The 17,992-nt window shown below is 52.3% G+C and overlaps 8 protein-coding genes across 8 annotated transcripts; 3 read left to right on the top strand and 5 right to left on the bottom strand.

Moving 5' to 3' along the window:
• Nucleotides 1-1,256: 1,256 nt before the first annotated feature.
• Nucleotides 1,257-4,052, top strand: chsC (chitin synthase C; the record flags this gene model as incomplete). The annotated part of the gene is made up of 5 exons (XM_043291646.1): nt 1,257-1,340; nt 1,404-1,821; nt 1,874-2,235; nt 2,292-3,322; nt 3,371-4,052. 5 exons carry the CDS (start codon nt 1,257-1,259, stop codon nt 4,050-4,052), a joined length of 2,577 nt encoding a protein of 858 aa, XP_043147581.1.
• A 344-nt stretch (nt 4,053-4,396) lies between these two features.
• On the bottom strand, nt 4,397-4,756 carry Aud_006748 (DUF4267 domain-containing protein; the record flags this gene model as incomplete). Its single annotated transcript, XM_043291645.1, has 1 exon — nt 4,397-4,756. The coding sequence occupies one exon, from the start codon at nt 4,754-4,756 to the stop codon at nt 4,397-4,399; it is 360 nt and encodes a 119-aa protein (XP_043147580.1).
• A 1,106-nt stretch (nt 4,757-5,862) lies between these two features.
• Nucleotides 5,863-6,353, top strand: Aud_006747 (uncharacterized protein; the record flags this gene model as incomplete). Its single annotated transcript, XM_043291644.1, has 2 exons — nt 5,863-6,147; nt 6,183-6,353. The coding sequence occupies 2 exons, from the start codon at nt 5,863-5,865 to the stop codon at nt 6,351-6,353; spliced, it is 456 nt and encodes a 151-aa protein (XP_043147579.1).
• A 15-nt stretch (nt 6,354-6,368) lies between these two features.
• On the bottom strand, nt 6,369-7,178 carry Aud_006746 (uncharacterized protein; the record flags this gene model as incomplete). Its single annotated transcript, XM_043291643.1, has 1 exon — nt 6,369-7,178. The coding sequence occupies one exon, from the start codon at nt 7,176-7,178 to the stop codon at nt 6,369-6,371; it is 810 nt and encodes a 269-aa protein (XP_043147578.1).
• Nucleotides 7,179-7,214: 36 nt separating this feature from the next.
• Nucleotides 7,215-8,423, bottom strand: Aud_006745 (uncharacterized protein; the record flags this gene model as incomplete). Its single annotated transcript, XM_043291642.1, has 2 exons — nt 7,215-7,870; nt 8,363-8,423. The coding sequence occupies 2 exons, from the start codon at nt 8,421-8,423 to the stop codon at nt 7,215-7,217; spliced, it is 717 nt and encodes a 238-aa protein (XP_043147577.1).
• Nucleotides 8,424-8,764: 341 nt separating this feature from the next.
• Nucleotides 8,765-13,392, bottom strand: Aud_006744 (putative ABC multidrug transporter; the record flags this gene model as incomplete). Its single annotated transcript, XM_043291641.1, has 5 exons — nt 8,765-9,412; nt 9,460-9,693; nt 9,750-10,691; nt 10,750-12,285; nt 12,337-13,392. The coding sequence occupies 5 exons, from the start codon at nt 13,390-13,392 to the stop codon at nt 8,765-8,767; spliced, it is 4,416 nt and encodes a 1,471-aa protein (XP_043147576.1).
• A 1,797-nt stretch (nt 13,393-15,189) lies between these two features.
• On the top strand, nt 15,190-15,552 carry Aud_006743 (uncharacterized protein; the record flags this gene model as incomplete). The annotated part of the gene is made up of 1 exon (XM_043291640.1): nt 15,190-15,552. One exon carries the CDS (start codon nt 15,190-15,192, stop codon nt 15,550-15,552), a length of 363 nt encoding a protein of 120 aa, XP_043147575.1.
• Nucleotides 15,553-15,685: 133 nt separating this feature from the next.
• Nucleotides 15,686-17,046, bottom strand: Aud_006742 (uncharacterized protein; the record flags this gene model as incomplete). The annotated part of the gene is made up of 6 exons (XM_043291639.1): nt 15,686-16,151; nt 16,201-16,571; nt 16,619-16,704; nt 16,754-16,790; nt 16,839-16,864; nt 16,920-17,046. The coding sequence occupies 6 exons, from the start codon at nt 17,044-17,046 to the stop codon at nt 15,686-15,688; spliced, it is 1,113 nt and encodes a 370-aa protein (XP_043147574.1).
• Nucleotides 17,047-17,992: the final 946 nt, after the last annotated feature.

The raw sequence follows: 17,992 nt of genomic DNA, 5'->3' as shown, positions 1-17,992 counted from the left end.
TATACGGAAAATATGGCCCAGCAAGGCTCACGGTAATATATCTTACCATTTCAGAGAGATTGACTTGATGAATAAGTAATAACCCTTTTACCGCAAGGCTTCACCTCTACGGAGTATTACTGCTTCGAGCTTGCCGACCGGAAGCACGTGACCACACACATAGCCCACTTTCTCGTGGTCTCGCTGAAAAGATTTCTCTCGATCTCAACATCCATCATATCCATAGATATAACACCTGGAGTCATACCTCGGAGTATCTATGTCCTCAATCTCAATAGGGCATTGACTGTGTTCAGCCTTAATCTGTCTGAACGAATTGTGTGACCTACTCTGGATGAGATTGCTCATTTGCTGATCTGTATCCCCATTGTCCCACTCTCAGTGGAGTGACCGCAGCACAGCCGAGAACAAGCCACAAATCATCGTGGCCAACGTCCCAAATTGTCCTTCCACCACCACGCGTCGTCCAGAACTCTGACCTGCAGCAACCGTGGCATGGGCCGCAAAGCGTCCTATCAAAACACACTTAACCCTTTGAAATTGCGACCAAATGGCACGGGCCAAGCCATACACCAGGTGTCGTCAGCCACTGGCGGCGACAAGCAATAAAATAGTCCTGGTCAGTTCTTGGCTGACGATTGTTCCCCAGCCTAGTGGATGATCGCTGCCTCAAGATCGGTTCGAACTTCGAAATCAAGGAACGACTGTTCTCAGGAGTGCAAGGGGCAGGCATAGGAGCATTTCCTGGGTGTGGAAACGACCCCAAGCTTTGATACCGACAAAAAGCGAGCTCATCGGAGACAAAAGCGACGTGTGAGAAGTTGCCGAATGTGCGTTGCTCCACTGGACCCAGAGCCAAGGATCAAAATATGCCAAGTTCTGTCATCATCGAGCAAGCGTCGCTGTCCTCACTAATCAAATCCTAATAATAACTCTCATCAATCAAGATTGGACAATGACAGAGGTGGGACGGGTCAACCGGCCCATCATAATGAAATATCTGTCTGCGACGTTGCCTGGACAAAGGCAGTGTCTCTTAGCGACAAACCCTCCAGTCAGACAGACCTCTCTGAGGTCTCATCTAACAATAGAACCATCTGTCTCTGATCCGTGGTAAGGTCAGTTCAACGAGCGGCATATAATTGCGGCCCTTGGTTTTTTTAGTCAGGTACAATTCTTCAGTTTTTCAAATATTCATCCTCCCCGACCGAATATCCACACATCCAACCCGTCAAATTCCAGCGCCCACTGCCAAAATGGGCACTCCAACGCCCTATTCGGCGCATTCACCGCAACAAAGCCGAAGCAGCTTCTACTCTCAACCGTCTACGTCTCCCACCGTGAGTGTTTGACCAGAGTAGTATGGTGAAGAACGGCGAGAAAGTTGACCATGCTGTGAGCAGCCTACCTACGGTCGCGATGACGCGGAAGATCAACAACAGACCCTCCTTCGACGCAGTTTAGCAAGCCCTCATGGCTCATCATACGATGATCCCAACATATCGACCGACTCCCTGCGCCGATACACATTGCATGATCCCGGGATAACCGCATTTGCTCCCCCGTACCAGGAGTCCGAAGCCGCCGATGTACACAGCGCACGGATGTCGGATTACAGTGGAATCGAGATGGATACCTGGCAAAGGCGACAAGGGGTGAAACCGAGTGCGCTACGGCGATATGGAACAAGAAAGATCAACCTCGTCCAGGGTTCCGTGCTCAGCGTTGACTACCCGGTTCCGAGTGCGATCCAGAATGCGATCCAGTCGGAGTATCGGGATGCGGAGGAAGCGTTTCATGAAGAATTCACGCATATGCGGTGTAAGTATTTGTGCCGAAATGCGACCGCTCACAGTCGACTGAGAAGGTCTAGATACGGCCGCCACCTGCGACCCGGATGAGTTCACCCTGCGCAATGGCTACAACCTTCGTCCCGCCATGTATAACCGTCATACGGAATTGCTCATCGCCATCACCTATTATAACGAGGACAAAGTCCTGACAGCCCGAACTCTGCATGGTGTAATGCAGAACGTCCGAGACATCGTGAACCTGAAGAAGTCAGAATTCTGGAACAAGGGAGGACCGGCGTGGCAGAAGATTGTGGTGTGTCTCGTGTTTGATGGGATCGAGCCTTGCGATAAGAATACTCTGGATGTCCTCGCCACGATTGGTGTGTATCAGGATGGCGTGATGAAAAAGGATGTGGACGGGCGCGAGACGGTCGCACATATTGTGAGTCATGCAAGGCAGCGCTTTCCGTCTCAGAGACAACACTGACCATCGCTCAGTTCGAATATACGACACAATTATCAGTCACCGCGACGCAGCAGCTGGTCAGACCACAGCCCAATGATCCTCGCAATCTACCCCCGGTCCAAATGATCTTCTGCCTCAAGCAGAAGAACAGCAAGAAGATCAACTCCCATCGGTGGCTATTCAACGCCTTTAGCCGGATCCTGAACCCGGAAGTCTGCATCCTAATCGATGCTGGCACGAAACCCGGTAGCAAATCCTTGCTTGCCCTATGGGAAGCATTCTACAATGACAAAACACTGGGAGGAGCGTGTGGCGAAATCCATGCAATGTTGGGAAAGGGATGGCGCAATGTGCTGAACCCCCTAGTCGCAGCGCAGAATTTCGAGTACAAAATTTCCAATATCCTAGACAAACCGCTGGAAAGCGCCTTTGGCTACGTCAGCGTGCTACCAGGCGCCTTCTCCGCATATCGCTACCGTGCGATCATGGGCCGGCCATTGGAGCAATACTTCCATGGCGATCATACTTTGTCCAAGCGGCTTGGAAAGAAGGGTATTGAGGGGATGAATATCTTCAAAAAGAACATGTTTCTTGCAGAGGATCGCATCTTGTGCTTTGAACTCGTGGCTAAAGCTGGATTCAAATGGCATCTCACGTACGTCAAAGCATCCAAAGGAGAGACGGATGTCCCCGAGGCGGCGCCGGAGTTCATCGGTCAGCGGCGACGATGGCTCAACGGCTCCTTTGCTGCGAGTCTGTATGCCATCATGCATTTCGGACGCATCTACAAGAGTGGTCATAGCTTGCTTCGAATGTTCTTCTTGCACATTCAGATGATCTACAACTGCTGCCAGCTCATCATGACCTGGTTCTCGCTGGCATCCTACTGGCTGACCAGCTCGGTCATCATGGACCTCGTCGGCACACCCAGCTCGCATAACAAGAACAAGGCGTGGCCATTCGGCAACGACGCCTCTCCCATTGTCAACTTTTTCGTCAAGTATGGTTATCTCTTGGTCCTGATGCTCCAATTTGTGCTGGCTCTGGGAAATCGACCCAAAGGGTAAGTCCCCCGAATCCCTGGCGGATAAGTAACTGCTGACACAGACAGAACCAAAATCGTCTACACCATGTCTTTCCTTTGGTTTTCTCTGGTGCAGTTTTACGTGCTGATCCTGTCCTTCTATCTGGTCGCCAATGCCTTCATGGGTGGCATGATGGACTTCAATTTTGACCAAGGCGTGGGCCACTTCCTCGCCTCGTTCTTCAGCTCCAGCGGTGGAGGGATCGTCTTGATCGCTTTGGTGTCCACTTACGGCATCTACATCGTCGCCAGTATCCTTTACATGGATCCTTGGCACATTCTGACCAGCTCTTGGGCGTACTTCCTGAGCATGACCACGTCGATCAATATTCTCATGGTGTATGCGTTCTGTAACTGGCACGATGTCTCGTGGGGTACGAAAGGATCCGATAAGGCGGACGCCCTGCCCTCGGCGCAGACGAAGAAGGCGGACGGTACCAAGAATAATTTCATCGAGGAGGTCGATAAACCGCAGGCGGATATCGACAGCCAGTTCGAGGCAACCGTCAAGCGGGCGCTGGCTCCGTATCAGGAACCAGAGGAAGACTCGTCTATCAGTATGGATGATTCCTACCGCAACTTTCGGACCAACCTTGTGCTGCTCTGGGTCCTGAGTAATTTGCTGGTCTCGCTGCTCATCACCAGCGACGGCATCCGGAAGATGTGTCTGACGGTAAGTTCTGGAATCCCTTGGATGCGCATGAGGTAGTTACTGACCTTGAGACAGAACACATCCACGACGCGAACGCAGTATTATTTCCAAGTGATTTTGTGGGCAACAGCTGGACTGTCTATCTTTCGCTTCATTGGGTCTCTCTACTTCTTAGGCAAGTCGGGCATTTTGTGTTGCGTAGCGCGTCGGTGATTCAGAGATGGTATGCATTGAGATAGAGAACGAATGTGAAGATTAATGAATTGCATGCCTGATCCCTCGTGCCCGGATAACTCCCGAGCTTCATACCAGGAGCATACCTCACTGAAGAGACATATAACTGCCGACATTCCTTTGATTTTGGCCGTAGTCCCCTTCGAATAATCGTAGTTTCCTATGTGCTACAATCCATCTTTGCTGTCGGACTGACGCACCAGAAGACCTCCGATAATGGCAAGGACAGGAACAAATCCCCAGTGATTCCATGCTCCAAGGCCGTGGCTCCAGCACACAGCCCCGTCGGCAATGGCGACACCACTGGATGCGATCAAAGTCCAACCGAGGGACTTGCGAGTGCCGAAAAACCCGGCAGCGGAGATGGCGAGGCCCATGAAAATATCCCTCGCGCCATATACAATCATCAGGCTGTCGACGAGGCTTTGGTCTCGGGGAGCGACTGGGCGTTCAAACTCGAACAAGGACAAGGCATGGGCGGGACGCAGGATGGCGTTGATACCAATCCCGATGGGGATGATTCCCATGACGGTGGTGAGGAGCGAGATATAAGGTGATTGAGACATGGAGGAGATTTGAGATGACAAATCGAACAGGAATGAGATTCTTGATAGTCCAAATGAGATAGCTTGTTTGGGGAGGTTGAAGACGACAGATGCATCACATCATGTATTAATAATATTGGTTCGTGTCAACAAGGCTGACATTGTCTTGGCCCTAAAGGCAGCCTTGGCCATAAGCTGTCTTGTCAGCCATCAAATCCACTACGCCAAAAAGGTGTCAAGACGACTATTTCTAGCATAGTAGAAATGAATAGGCATATTTTGGTTGACATGTTTTTAGTAAGATGCCTTCACGGTGCCGCCGACATGGATTGTCTTGGTGCTGTTCCAGTTTCTCCTTTGTTCAGTACATTAATAATGATAATACTATTGCCTCGGTCAGCCTTTCAACTATCTTGAATGACACCTTTACCTATACAGACAAAGTGAGTGTCAGTTCGAGGAGGGTATCCGCTATGTAGTTGCTGAGCGCATTGCGCATGGATAACTCCACGGTAAGTGGAAAACACAACAAACTAAGATTGATGGTCTTGGGGATTATTTCCAGCTCCATCAAAGTGGCAAGCAACGGTATTTAGGCCTTTTTATTTAGGTCTTTCCTAGCGAGAACCCGTCGGCAGAAATACCGGATCTTGGTTGTGGATAGCATCAAAGCACGCTATTCCCGACGCTAAGACGAACCAAGTCGAAAAGATCCAAACACAGCGCCGAGATTTCGCTGGAAAATAAACTATTGACTTTTGACTCCTGCTATATCGCTAAAAGAACCCAGACCGGTCCCAATGTTCCTGACCAGAAGGCTTAACCGCAGCCCATGCTCGTGGGCAGCTTGATTCTGGTCTTTCTAGACGAGATATCGCCGAAAACCCACTCGGATATGGCCGACAATGTGGGCGTCGCCATACATTTCCCTGGCAAACGGAATCGCCTCAGCAAGATGGGTCCAGATATCGCACGAAAGGAGAAAAGGAACAGCCTCTCTCCATATATAACCCCATCCCCCACGGCATGTCTGCTGGATCCATGGCAGATAGATATTCGGTCCTTTTGTGAGGTTGTCAATCATCAATATGCGGTCCCTTTCTGCGGCCATTGTGCTGCCCCTGGTGCTGCTTGGCCAGCTTTCCCAGGCAGACACCGAGGTGATCATCAGCACCGAAGTCTCCTGTACGACCGAGTCGGTCAATTTGTTTATCAATCCGTCCTTCGAGACGGGCTCAATCAGTCCGTGGAATAGGTTGACCGGTCCCATCTCGGTCATCAGCGACAACTCGGACGACGGGCAGTATGTGGCGCAGCTCACCTGGGTTGCAGGCCCGAACTATGCCGTGTCGCAGACGGTGACGGGGCTGCAAGTGGGCACGACCTATACCTTCTCGTTTGACTACAGAGCCCTGTCGACCGCACCTCAAGCAGTCAGGTCTTGTACGTTTTACGCTGCGCACGACACCACTGCCGTCCTGAGATCGGCAGTATCTGCTGTTCCAACCTGGCAGACTCTGTCAGCGACGCTTACAGCCACCTCGACTTCGCACACGTTTACTATGTGGGCGAACTGTAACTATTATTATAACATCTACCATACGTCTGTCGAGTTTGACAACGCCAAGCTCCTGGGTCCTGCGCAGGAGATCTGCTCGACTGTGACCGTCAGCTCGACAGTCACTCTCACGCCCAGCTCGACGCCGGTCTTTACCCCAACTCCTTCCAGCAGTGCGGTGATCTCGGCGTCGCCCTCGAGTGAGGCCATTCCTTCATCCTCCTCGGCGATTCTGTCCAGCATAGTGGTGGCTTCACCGTCCGTACCAGTGCAGACTCCAAGTGCAACACCTTCAACCTCACCCACGGGCAGCGTGCCAGCGTCCCCGATCATTTCTGTGCCTGTGGTCTCTTCTTCTGTGGTCTCTTCTTCTGTGGTCTCTTCTTCTGTGGTCTCTTCTTCTGTGGTCTCCTCTCCTGTGGTCTCTTCTCCTGTGCTTTCTCCGTCCTCGTCGGCTGCTCTGATCACGTCCTCCGCGGTCATCCCGTCGCGTTCTGCGATCCCCTTGCCTTCACCTGGAAGCTCATCTCCTGTGTCATTTTCTATTATCCCGGTCTCGGTTCCGACTTCAACTCCATCGTCGTCTGTTTCACCATCGAGCAGCGCCGCACCGAGTTCTTTCAGTCCTGGGCCAGCAGCGCCGTCCTCGTCACCCGAGTTGTCCGCTAGCCTTCCACCCACATCCCGGGCTTCCTCTGTCCCTGCTGTGACATCCCCAAGTTCTTCCCTGGTGCTGGTGGCCACCACCTCAGCCTTGTCAAGTGCCAGTCCGTCCTTCAATCCCGCGGCGCCTTCCTTGAGCTTCTCCTCGGTGCTATCCGCCTCGAGCCCTTCTTCGTCCAGCATTCCTCAGATTCCGCCCTCATCCGGCGCAGCATCCTCTCAAGTCTCATTGTCCAGTGGGCTCCTAACCCCATCGAATCCTTCACCCGCTCCCAGTGTCGTTCCCACATCGTCCATCGCGGCATCTGAGCAATCGTCTGCAATCCCTACTTCCGCGTCACAGTTCACTACATCGACTATCCTGACCACCCGAACTGCTACCGTGACCGCATGCCCGTCCTCTGTCCCCGACTGCCCTGCGTCAGCCAGGAGTACTTTTCTGACCACTGAGACCATTGTGGTTGCGACAACGATCTGCCCAGTCACCGAGGCCACCATCTCCTCCTCCCCTACGGCTGATGCTGCCTCATCATCTCTTGGTGAATCTACCACCTCTACTATCTTCAGCACTCGCACTGCTACCATCACCGCGTGTCCATCCAGTGTGACCGACTGCCCCGCGTCCCATAAGAGCACATATACCACCACGGAAACAGTCTTGGTCTCCACCACCATTTGTCCAGTTACCGCTACCGAGCGACCTATAGTCACCGGAGTTCCTGGGTCCGTCACAACTACTGGCTCGCACGCCCAACCAGGAGGAGGTTCTATAGATGTGATCACCTCTACTGTCTTGACCACCCGCACTGCCACTGTCACAGCTTGCCCGTCAACGGTCGCCAATTGTCCCGCCACGGCAAAGAGCACATTCGTCACTACGGAAACTCTAGTAGCGTCTACTGTTGTGCTCACAGTCGAGAGGACAGCAGCTCCTACCGCTGGCCCCACGATCCCTGCATCTGGACCTCATAGTTCGTCGACTTCTGGGTCTGGCTCTACCAATGAGCAAGATACCGGCCGTGGGTCAAGCCCGGGCTCCGCCTCCAGCTCTGATACTGCTGCTGACGCGCAATCTGGCCTCGGTACTGGGGCTAGCGCACACAAGACCGGTCCCTACAACACTGCGAGCTCTGCATCATCCGGTGCAAAGGATGTCGCCGCTGTGGGGGCTCATGGTGATATCCCGAACTACAACCAAACCTTGCCTGCAAGCACTCCAACGAGCCTTCGTACATCGGCCGCAACCAGAATCCCATCCTCCAGGCCCTCTGGTTCGCCTTCGACCGCAGGTTCCAGCGCCGCCACTCTTTTTACATCGTCTCAGGCAAGTGGTTCCGGCACTATGACGGGTACCACTGCGTCAGCACTCTTTACCGGCTCTGCATCCCCTGCAGCGGCAATAAGATCTTCCTTTGGTCTCGTATTCATAGCAATTGCTACGTTGATCCCTTTCCTTTTCAGTTCGATATAATCATCACTTCTTCTACTTGATTCCTACCGCGACCATATACAAATATGTTCGCAATATTCATGGATTGAAGCCGGAATGTGATTCCATTTCGTGCTTCGCCTCTTATATAGATCTTTGTACATAGTGAACCCTCTTGCAGGAACTCCCATCCTGTAGAGATACTTCTCTTCTATTAAACATAACATGTATCCATAGCCAGGAGGCCCGTCATCTAATCTATATTCTATATTCTATATTCTATATTCTATATTCTATATTCTACATTCTATATTCTACATTCTATATCCACGACTGCGAATCACAGTCTCTTCTTCCCCTTCGGGACCCGACAAAGCCAGTAAAGGAAGACAGCCCCAAAGGTGTTAAAGGCAACGTACACCCAGAGCAGCCCGAAATCCCTCCACCGAGTCGCGACGTCAATGCTAAAATTCCTCAAGAACTGGTTCGTGTTATCAACACGACAATACCTGCATTGGCCATCGCCCTGCGCCGCAGAATCCAGCAAGTACCCTCCAGCCGCCGCAATGTACGTCTCCATGTACTCGCCACAAGTCCGGTTCGCAGGAGAAGAGAAGGCCAGTAACTCGTTGGCGGCGCAATGCATCGGCGCATCAGCCAGACTCGCCGACAACAGGCCCGAAACCAGGTACGTAAACGGGTTGACCCGATACATGAAGATCCAGAACCCAGGGAGAGCATGCGGGCCGGCGAGGATCCCGCAGAATGCGTACATCATGATGCCCATGATGTTTGCGAGCGCGGAGGCGAGTTCGGCGCTGCCGACACCGGCGATGAGGAGGTGTGCAAACGAGCTGGCAAAGAGGAATGTGGTCCAGAGAATGAGGAAGGCGAGGGTGCTCTGGGAATGGACCGAGCCGGTGTATTCTGCGTTGCGGTAGAGGCCGACGGGGTAGAACCACGCCAGGAAACACAGAACGGCCGCGATCTGAGCCATGGTTAGTCCGTGTCTGGGCATATATGCGAATGACTTACCGTGTTCCATGCGAACTCCACAACTATATTGGAGAGGACGAAAGCTTGCCAGGAGTAGGTCTTGGACTGGCGCTCGCGGGACTCGTATAGAGTTCGTTGTGTGACAAATGATGGAATGATTTGGAAGATGAGTTGGATAACGACGAAGAGGAAAACGAACACGCCGAACATCTGGTTCTGCAGTCCTTGGGCAGTATTGTCGCCTTTGAAGAAGGAGAAACCAATAAAGAGAGACTGCATTTGCATGACTGTTAGACAATATGACCGATGAATTGACAGACAATACTTACCGAGCCAATAGTCAGAATCGCCTTGGAATAGATATACGACGGCGTCCGCCAGTACTGCTGGAACACGCGACGACCAACCTGGCCCAACTGGGCAGTGAACGAGGCGGCAAACTCGGAATAGCTGGATGGGCCATCCGAATGCACAGACGAAGGTTGACCAGCCAGCTGTCTCAATCGGGACAATTCCTGGCGTACTTCCTGATACTCGGGACTACTGCGCCAGACAGCTGGCCAGTCGATATCTGTACGGGCCCCTGGCGCGGCGCCAATCACCTCGAGCATATGCTCTGCCGGGTTCACGCCTTTCGGACAAGGCGGTCCACCATTGCGAACAAAATAATCCATCAAGGTCCTTGACCCGGATCCAATCTCCCCAAAATAGACTGTCTTTCCTCCCTTGGCGAGGAGCAGGAGTCGGTCGAAGCGCTGGAACAGCATGGCCGACGGCTGATGGATAGTACACAAGATTGCCTGGCCGTTTCTGGTCAACGTCTCCATGAGGTTGCAGATCGACCAGGACGTCTGGCTGTCTAAGCCAGACGTGGGCTCATCCAGGAACAAAAGCAACTTGGGACGGGCAGCCAGCTCCACACCGATAGTGAGCCGTTTCCTTTGTTCGACGTTCAAGCCTTCTCCGGGGACACCGACAATCGCGTCGGCGTAATCTCTCATATGCAGCAGATCAATCACCTTTTCCACGTACTCCAGCTTCTCCGTCCGGCTGTATTCGGGGGGTTGCCGCAGTAGAGCGCTGAACTCGAGTGCCTCCCGGACGGTCGTAGTAGCCAGGTGGAGGTCTTGCTGTTGGACGTAACCCGTTTTCCGCTGGAATGAACTGTCCCGCTGTCGTCCGTCAACCAGCATCTCGCCTGTGACGACTCCGACAGTCGTTCGACTGGCCAGTACATCAAGCAAGGTAGTCTTACCAGCTCCAGAGACTCCCTACATACAGCATGCTTAGCCCTCTCGAGTGTCCCAACCGGGTATAGAAAGTACTTACCATCAGAGCAGTCAGTGTACCAGGTTTGATCCATCCATCGACGTGGTCGAGAATCCGTCTAGTTTCGCTTTTGATCTTCACATCGTAGCACACATCTTCCCAATGAAAAATAGATGTCTGCTTCTCAACGCCGGCAACAGGGGTCGTGGCCTCACTGTACTTTTCGTTCTGCACAGGAGAGGCAGAGAGTCGTTCCTCATCACTCTGCGCTTGCTTTGCACGCGCGATATGAGCGCTGCCACGTCGGAATACAAGTACCTCGCCTTTTGATCGTTTAGAAGCAACAAGCTCAGTCGTCACAAAATGGCACACAGCAAGGAAGACGGTCATCGCGATGATGATCCCAAAGTTCCGCCAGCGGTGGCTGTTGATGTAGCCGTACGAGGAGCGGACAAACGCGTCGCCGGAAACCACGTCCGAGCCAGGAACCGCTCCGAGAGTCGAACATACTCGTTGCGTGCTGGATACATCCTCGTAGCCGGGTCCGGCTGGTACAAAGGATGAACACGGGAATTCGCGCCCGTGGAACTCGTTAACCATGACGGCTTCGAAGCCATATGATACCGGGTTGAGCCATCGAATCCATGAAGCCCAGCCGCGCATGTACGAGACAGGAATGGCAAAGCCGGTGTATAGAACAAGGGCCAGCAGAATGATAGCTGAAGGAGCAAGGGCCTGATCGATTGTCTTGGTCATGGATGCAAACCAGCGGAAGAACATCGACATGGCCAGCATCATTGACATGGAAATCAAAAGGAAAAAGAAAAACGGGCCCGGCTCGCGCCGCAGGTTCGACATGAAGTACAGCGTGAGATTGACCAAGAAAGAGTTCATGAACTTATATGGAAGACTCATGATGAAGGAGGAAAGAGCCTCCGCACTTGGGTGGTAGTATGCGTAGCGGCTCTGTTTCTCCACGATAGTGCGTTTCTCGTACAATGACAGAATCTCGAGAATACTGGCAAAGGCGTTGAGCAAGACCATCATAAAGAGAAGGGCGCCGCGGTAGAAGAACGAGGATGTCTCTCCGGCGAGGTTGTAGAAGATGCTGGCAATGATCAGAGCCTCGAAGAAGTTTCCGATGAGCATGGCCAATGTGACGCTGGGGTCGTTCTTGAGACGCTGCCATTCCCTCCACAAACACAGTTTGACCTGGCCCCAGTAGGACAAGGTGTATGGCGACTTCTCTCGCTGATGGGGTGACTTTTCCGCCTTGCGTGAGAGGGCGAACTGGTGCAGATCGGGTCCATCGAGCGGGTGCTCGGTGCTGAACTTCTCGATTGCTTGCAATAGGGACTGCCGTTGCGGACTATCCTTCCATCTCTGGGCAAATTCTTCTGGTGTCCGAGGAGCCTTTTGCTCGAACCCGGGCTTGACAATGCGTTCGACCGGACTGCACATCGAGGTGAGGAAATCGGCTGTGGTCTGAGATTCAGGACACTGGAATCCAAGCCGCTCGAAGTAGGATTTGGCCTCCTGCGCAGCACCAAAGTATATCTGCCGTCCTTCATATAGAACAAGGACCTTGTCAAACAGCTATTCTATCCGTCAGCAGGTACCTAGCGGGCTACAGGCGTATTCACTCACATCGTATGCCGCCTGAGGGGCTTGGTAGATGGCCACACAGGAGGTAATTCCAAAGACATCACTCTGCGTGCGTAACGTCCGACAGAATTCCACGGCATTCGCACTGTCAAGGCCCCGGGTGCTATTATCCCAGCATTGTAGTGGCGAGTATCCCAGGGCGGCCTCGGCAATAGTGACTCGCTTCCTCTCGCCTCCGCTGACACCACGCACAAAGTCATTCCCCACACGCGTGTTGACTGTATGACCAATGCCAAACATGGCCATGATCACATCGCGCAGATGTCTGGCGTATTCCTGACGGGATAGCCCTCCGGGAATCACCCGCGGTGCACGAGCAAGGGCGGCAAAGTACAGCGTGTCTCCTACAGAGAGCATGGGGAAGTGAGCGTCGACCTCAGCCGTGTAGATTGCCTCGCCGCGAAAAGCCGTCGACATCTGTTTGCGGCTGATTCCGTTGTAGTTGAGATATGCCGCCGAATCGACATTCAGACCGTGAGTCTCGCCCGCAATCGTCCTGAGGAACGTTGAGCAACCGGAGCCAGGGGGACCAAGGACACACAGCTGTTCCCCGGGAAGCACGAGGCCCTCAACGTCGCGCAGAATATCCACACGCTGTTTCCCGCCTCCGAGGGCCTGTCGAATCATCGTCGGCACCTTCAAGAGAGCATTACCAACGCTCATCTGATAGTCCACGGGGCTGCCATACCCGAACACATTCAGGTTTTTGAACGCGACACCTGCCACCCGGGATTGATGGCCATTGTCCTGCGAGTAACGCGCATTGTAAAAGGCTCGGGCCCATTTTCTAGCATCAAACGAAAGGCTGTGGGGGTTGAGACTGCTGTTTTCACCGGCGCTAAAGAGGAGTGAATGATAAGACAGCTGAGATTGGGCGCTTAACTTGCGGACCAGGTCTGTCAACCGGCGGTCGACATCTTCAGGGTTGAATTTTTCATCTGGAGCAGCATCTGGGCGTTCCTCGCCATCGGGAAGCGGAGTCTCGAAAGGAGTGTCTCCCCTGCTTGACCAGCGGGTATCCGTCGAGTTCAGAGCCATAGGGATACTCAACAGGTCCAAGGATAATGTTCTCACTTTTCGGACACCAGGAAGATCGAAAGGACTTGTTCCCGAGAATATTTAAACGTGAATGCCAGTATGCGACTGATCCCTCTCGGCCGCCCGCGGATCATTTATTCAAGCAGAAGAAGATGTCTATCAAGAATCCAGGAAGATCCAGATTCCTTGGCCCTCAATGCCATGGCTCTGATTTTTGCAGCAATGGCTGCGACATGAAAGAGCTGCCTGCTCTTGGCCATCGTCTTCGGGGCCCGCGGAACCCGCACCCTCCACCGCGCCACTGGGAGACCGGGTCCCCGAAACCCCTTTTTGATGGTGCTGTCGGTCGGGATGATCGTTGGATACTTACCGTCTGAACTGCTTCCATAGACAATGAGTCACGCCAAGTCGCAATCATGTCTGCCTGGTGGCGTCTTTTGTTGCGTGTCCTTGTGGCCATCGAAACCGATCTCTGGGCGCATTAACGGATACGGCTCGGCATAGGCCTGGGAAACAAGGAAACATTGTAGGGCAATGGTTAGTAAGAGGTTCGGGAAGTGACTCCGAAAGCTTTGTGTACGTAGTTTCATCTACGTTGTCTGGATGAGATTTAGATGGCGATTCTGTTGTGGCCCATTGATCTTCTATCTACACATTTTCGGCAGCATCAGCTTGGAAACATTGTCCACCGTTTCTCGACTTCGATGCCCTGTGCCATGAATTCTATCAAGGTCGCGGTCGGATGCCGCGATTTTAGAATCTGCAGTCATCTTGTCCCGCTTGGTGACGGAGCCAGCTCCCCTCAGGCCCTGAGAAAGGCGGACTCGCTGCCGCCAGAGAGCTTCCTTGAGCTTTTCAGAAACGACCACGGCTCTGGCGGGGGATGGAGGCAGAGTGCTCATCCGGCGTCACAGCCCTTATTATGCTGGACCTGAATGGAACCTCCCAGGCCACTCGACGTGTATGTTGCCTTGTGTATAGCTATGACACGAGTGCAGAAAAATGCTTGTCCTTGGGATCGTTAGACGAATTGAGTCATGTCAAATGCCCGTCATGGTGACAAGTAACCGGTTGACACAGGATTCACTGCACGGGATCCATACCGTCATCTCGCTGCAAGGGAGCTCGATCATTGACCTTCGTCTGCTTTCGCCTTCTGCCAGAAAGCAAGACAAAATAACAAATGCATATGCATATGCTGAGTGTCGACCATTTCGGACCATTGTAACAAGAGATCCATACTTGGAGACTTGCATGAAGTCCAGAGAAATACGAAAGAGGGCCGAACAACATGGACAATTCTCATCCATACATTGGTGAAGATTATTGACAATTCTGATCCATACAGTGGTGAAGATTATACTCGTGCGGAATGCTGGACTCAAGACTGGAGAGATGGAACAATGTATCAACCGAATACGAGCGAGCACCAAGCAGTTACGGTCCTTCGGTCGCGGTACATATACATCTGGGGAAGGGCGCCGGTGTTTATACGAGATCTTAATGTCTTGGACAATCTAATTGACATCTGAAATCTGCATCGACTCCTTGGCATCATCCTGGCTATGGAATCAGCATCAAATGACACAGAGATGTAGCAGCGGTCTGCGTTGAGCTTCAGCGAAAGAACCTGTGGGCCGGAATCTATAAAAGCCCTCTCCTCTCCCCGTCAAAGTGACATCCTCAAGCCAGCTCAACCGCATCAACAATATTCTAACAGAAACAAGCATATCACTTTCATAAAGTATGCAATTCCCTCACCGCATAAGAATCAGAACTAATGCTTGCACAGGCACCATGAAGATCGCAGCTCTCGCCGCCACCTTCGTCCTGGCCCTTGTCCCCAGCGTGTCCGCCTGGCGCGTGTATTTTTACCAGCTCAAGGAGGAACAGGGTCCCTCTATCACTAATGGCGGACCTGGAAATCCCGGATTCAAGTGCTTCCCTAACGTCGACCCTCTCAACCAGAAGATTTCGTCGATGAGGTACTACTCGGACAATCCGGAGGGCACCACCCGCTGCTGTATCAAGTTCTACGACAGCCCTGGCTGCAAGGGCGACTTTGGCTATGAGTTCTGCCGCAACCAGTTCGTCAACTTTGCCGACATTGGTCATGACAATGATGTGAGCTCCTACTCGACCAACTGCGTCAGGATTTGAGCTCCGTGGTCCTACATGGTCGAGTGGCGGACGGGTGGGATGGAGACGTGATGACGACGAAAGGGTTTGTCAGGTCGATATGTATATAGAATCGACAGTACTCCAACAATACATTGCCAATACATGCCCCTTTTCATAATTTTCTCTGCTGCACTAGACTCTCCGTACTACTGCCCTGACTTATCGGCCGCCCAGAACCAGGCACATGCCAGTGGACCTCCATCTCAGTGGTCAGGACAATCCCATTCTTCGAGGGCCTGTCTCCCCTTTCATCGTCCCCTATTTTGATCATGGTCTCGTTCTCTCCTTGTCCTCGCCGGGATCCCCGCGAAATGTGGTCGAGATCATACCCCATTGGCCCGCTGCGGCTGGCTCCGTACCTGTTATACTGCGGAGCACTCCGGCTCTTGCCGCTGCTGAATACTTTGGGAATGATCATGACAAAGAGTGGTTTCAGAGCCGGCGCGCATGCTGCGATAATGGAGAGTCCTACTTCGATGGTGGAAATACAGAAGAGGACCGTGTAGGTGTAATCTGCCGGGAAGTGGCGGTCGTAGTGGTCGAGCAGGATGACCCGTACAATCCCAGAGATAACCGATCTTCGCACATCAGTCATTCAATCCTTCAGCAAACATAATTATCACTCACATAAAACCCAAGGACAAAATCCCGATCAACATCAACTTTTGACCCCGCGCGATTTTCAGGTTATACACAATCCAGGTTGGAAGGATCAGCACCAGCACGTCGGTGAAGATGGCGACACAGGCGGTTCCAGTAACAAAGTTGGCAAAATTGATACATTTCGCATTCGGGTAGGACGCAGGATCCCAGTTGGACGCAATTGGGACGCAGTGGAACATGGTGATGAGGAAGGTGGCCACCATGGCGATCCCGTTGACGATCAATAGGCCGTATATCGCTCTCCGCACGTTCATCTTCTGACCGGTCAAGCGTAACAGGAAGAGGAGGATGGAGGTTTTGATGAGGGCCAGGATGGGATTGTATAGGAGTAATGTCTGAAAGACGGTTAGTATGTAGTTAACAGCAATAGAGTCCAACGTACTGCGTAGGAGTATTTTGCTCCCAGCGCGGCGGGAAAGTCCTTCGGAACGTCCCAGACATGGTAGCCGATATACATGCACTTGATGACTGAAATATGTTAATTGTTGCAGACAAAAGGCCCAGGTATTGATCATACCATAGTAAGAAGTGATCGTCTCAGCCCAATAAAGGACCTTATTCTAGGTCAGCATGAAAATCTTTGACAAAAGTATGTCACCCACTTCTGCAAAACAAATCACCCAGTCATCTATAAGTCGTGATCAGCATGCGTCAACCCAGTATAGTACGATCTTCGAACATACCCGCTGCAAACGTCCGTGTCAGTAGTCGACTGTAGATTCGAAGGCCCACCACGATCGTAGCCGCAGCGGGAAATGCAAAGATCAGCGCAATCGCCTGGGGCTGCAGAGTATCGCTTGGGGCAGTCATCGCTGAAATCACAATCCATAGGACGGAGATGACAAGAAAGAAAGAAAGAAAGAAAGAGAAATAGATTAAGAAGCGGCCGTCAGATCCTTATGAGAGGAGCTGAAATTGCCACAGGTCGATGGAGTACGAGAGTCCTGCATTAGGGTTCGGAGGCCCATGCTGGCTTTTCTGGTCGCTTTCCTCAAATGCAACCTTTTGCCTCGATCCGAACCTTCTGCTGAGCGATACTTGTGCTATTTCAGCTAGTTGGCCAGGTGCTAACTCGGTGCCGAATGGTATTTGTATAGAACCACGCGGTTAACCAGCTAGAGGCGTCGTGCAGCTCCTGTGCCTCCTTTGGGGAATCCTCTGAAGTTGGTAAGCATTCCGGCCGCTCGTGAGACTTGGTCAAATAGTCCATGCTAAAGGGCCCAAGAGACTAAATCCAGACTGTCCTGATGAGACGCCGAGAAATTGCCGGACAACGCTACAGGACTACTCCACACCGGCTCGGGGCTTGTGCGTCTTAGTCTCGTCCTTCTCCTCGAAAGAAGTCACTGATTCACCACTTAGAACAACTACTCGTCGGTTGAAAAGTCAATAGATTGACCCGTATGTTTAGTGCAGTCATAGTCCCTCGCTGACGGAGGTCGAGAATCAGTCTCCTTCGGTGTAAGCGAGCCAAGTCGGCAAGTCTCCTGGGACAATTCGACTATTTACGACATAGACTAGTCTAGACTAAGGGTTTCGGAGGACAACCTCCGTCCCTGGCTGGACTCGACTTCCGATTTAGCTTTGTCTCGTTTCTATTATTATTGTTGGTAATCTCTCTGGGTACATGTTCGACGGCCAGCTTCTGGTACAACTAATAGGATGACACCTCAATCGACTGGAGGGGCCTCAGTCTCGATTTAATCCTTTGTCACTCTTTCTCATTATTTGGTCTTTTACTTCTCCTTCTCGTTCT

The sequence above is a fragment of the Aspergillus udagawae genome, assembly GCF_001078395.1.
Source record: "Aspergillus udagawae IFM 46973 DNA, scaffold_4, whole genome shotgun sequence".
NCBI classification, from domain to species: Eukaryota; Fungi; Ascomycota; class Eurotiomycetes; order Eurotiales; family Aspergillaceae; genus Aspergillus; species Aspergillus udagawae.
The sequence above is the reverse complement of the archived record's forward strand: the minus strand, read 5'-3'. Positions and strand labels throughout refer to the sequence as shown.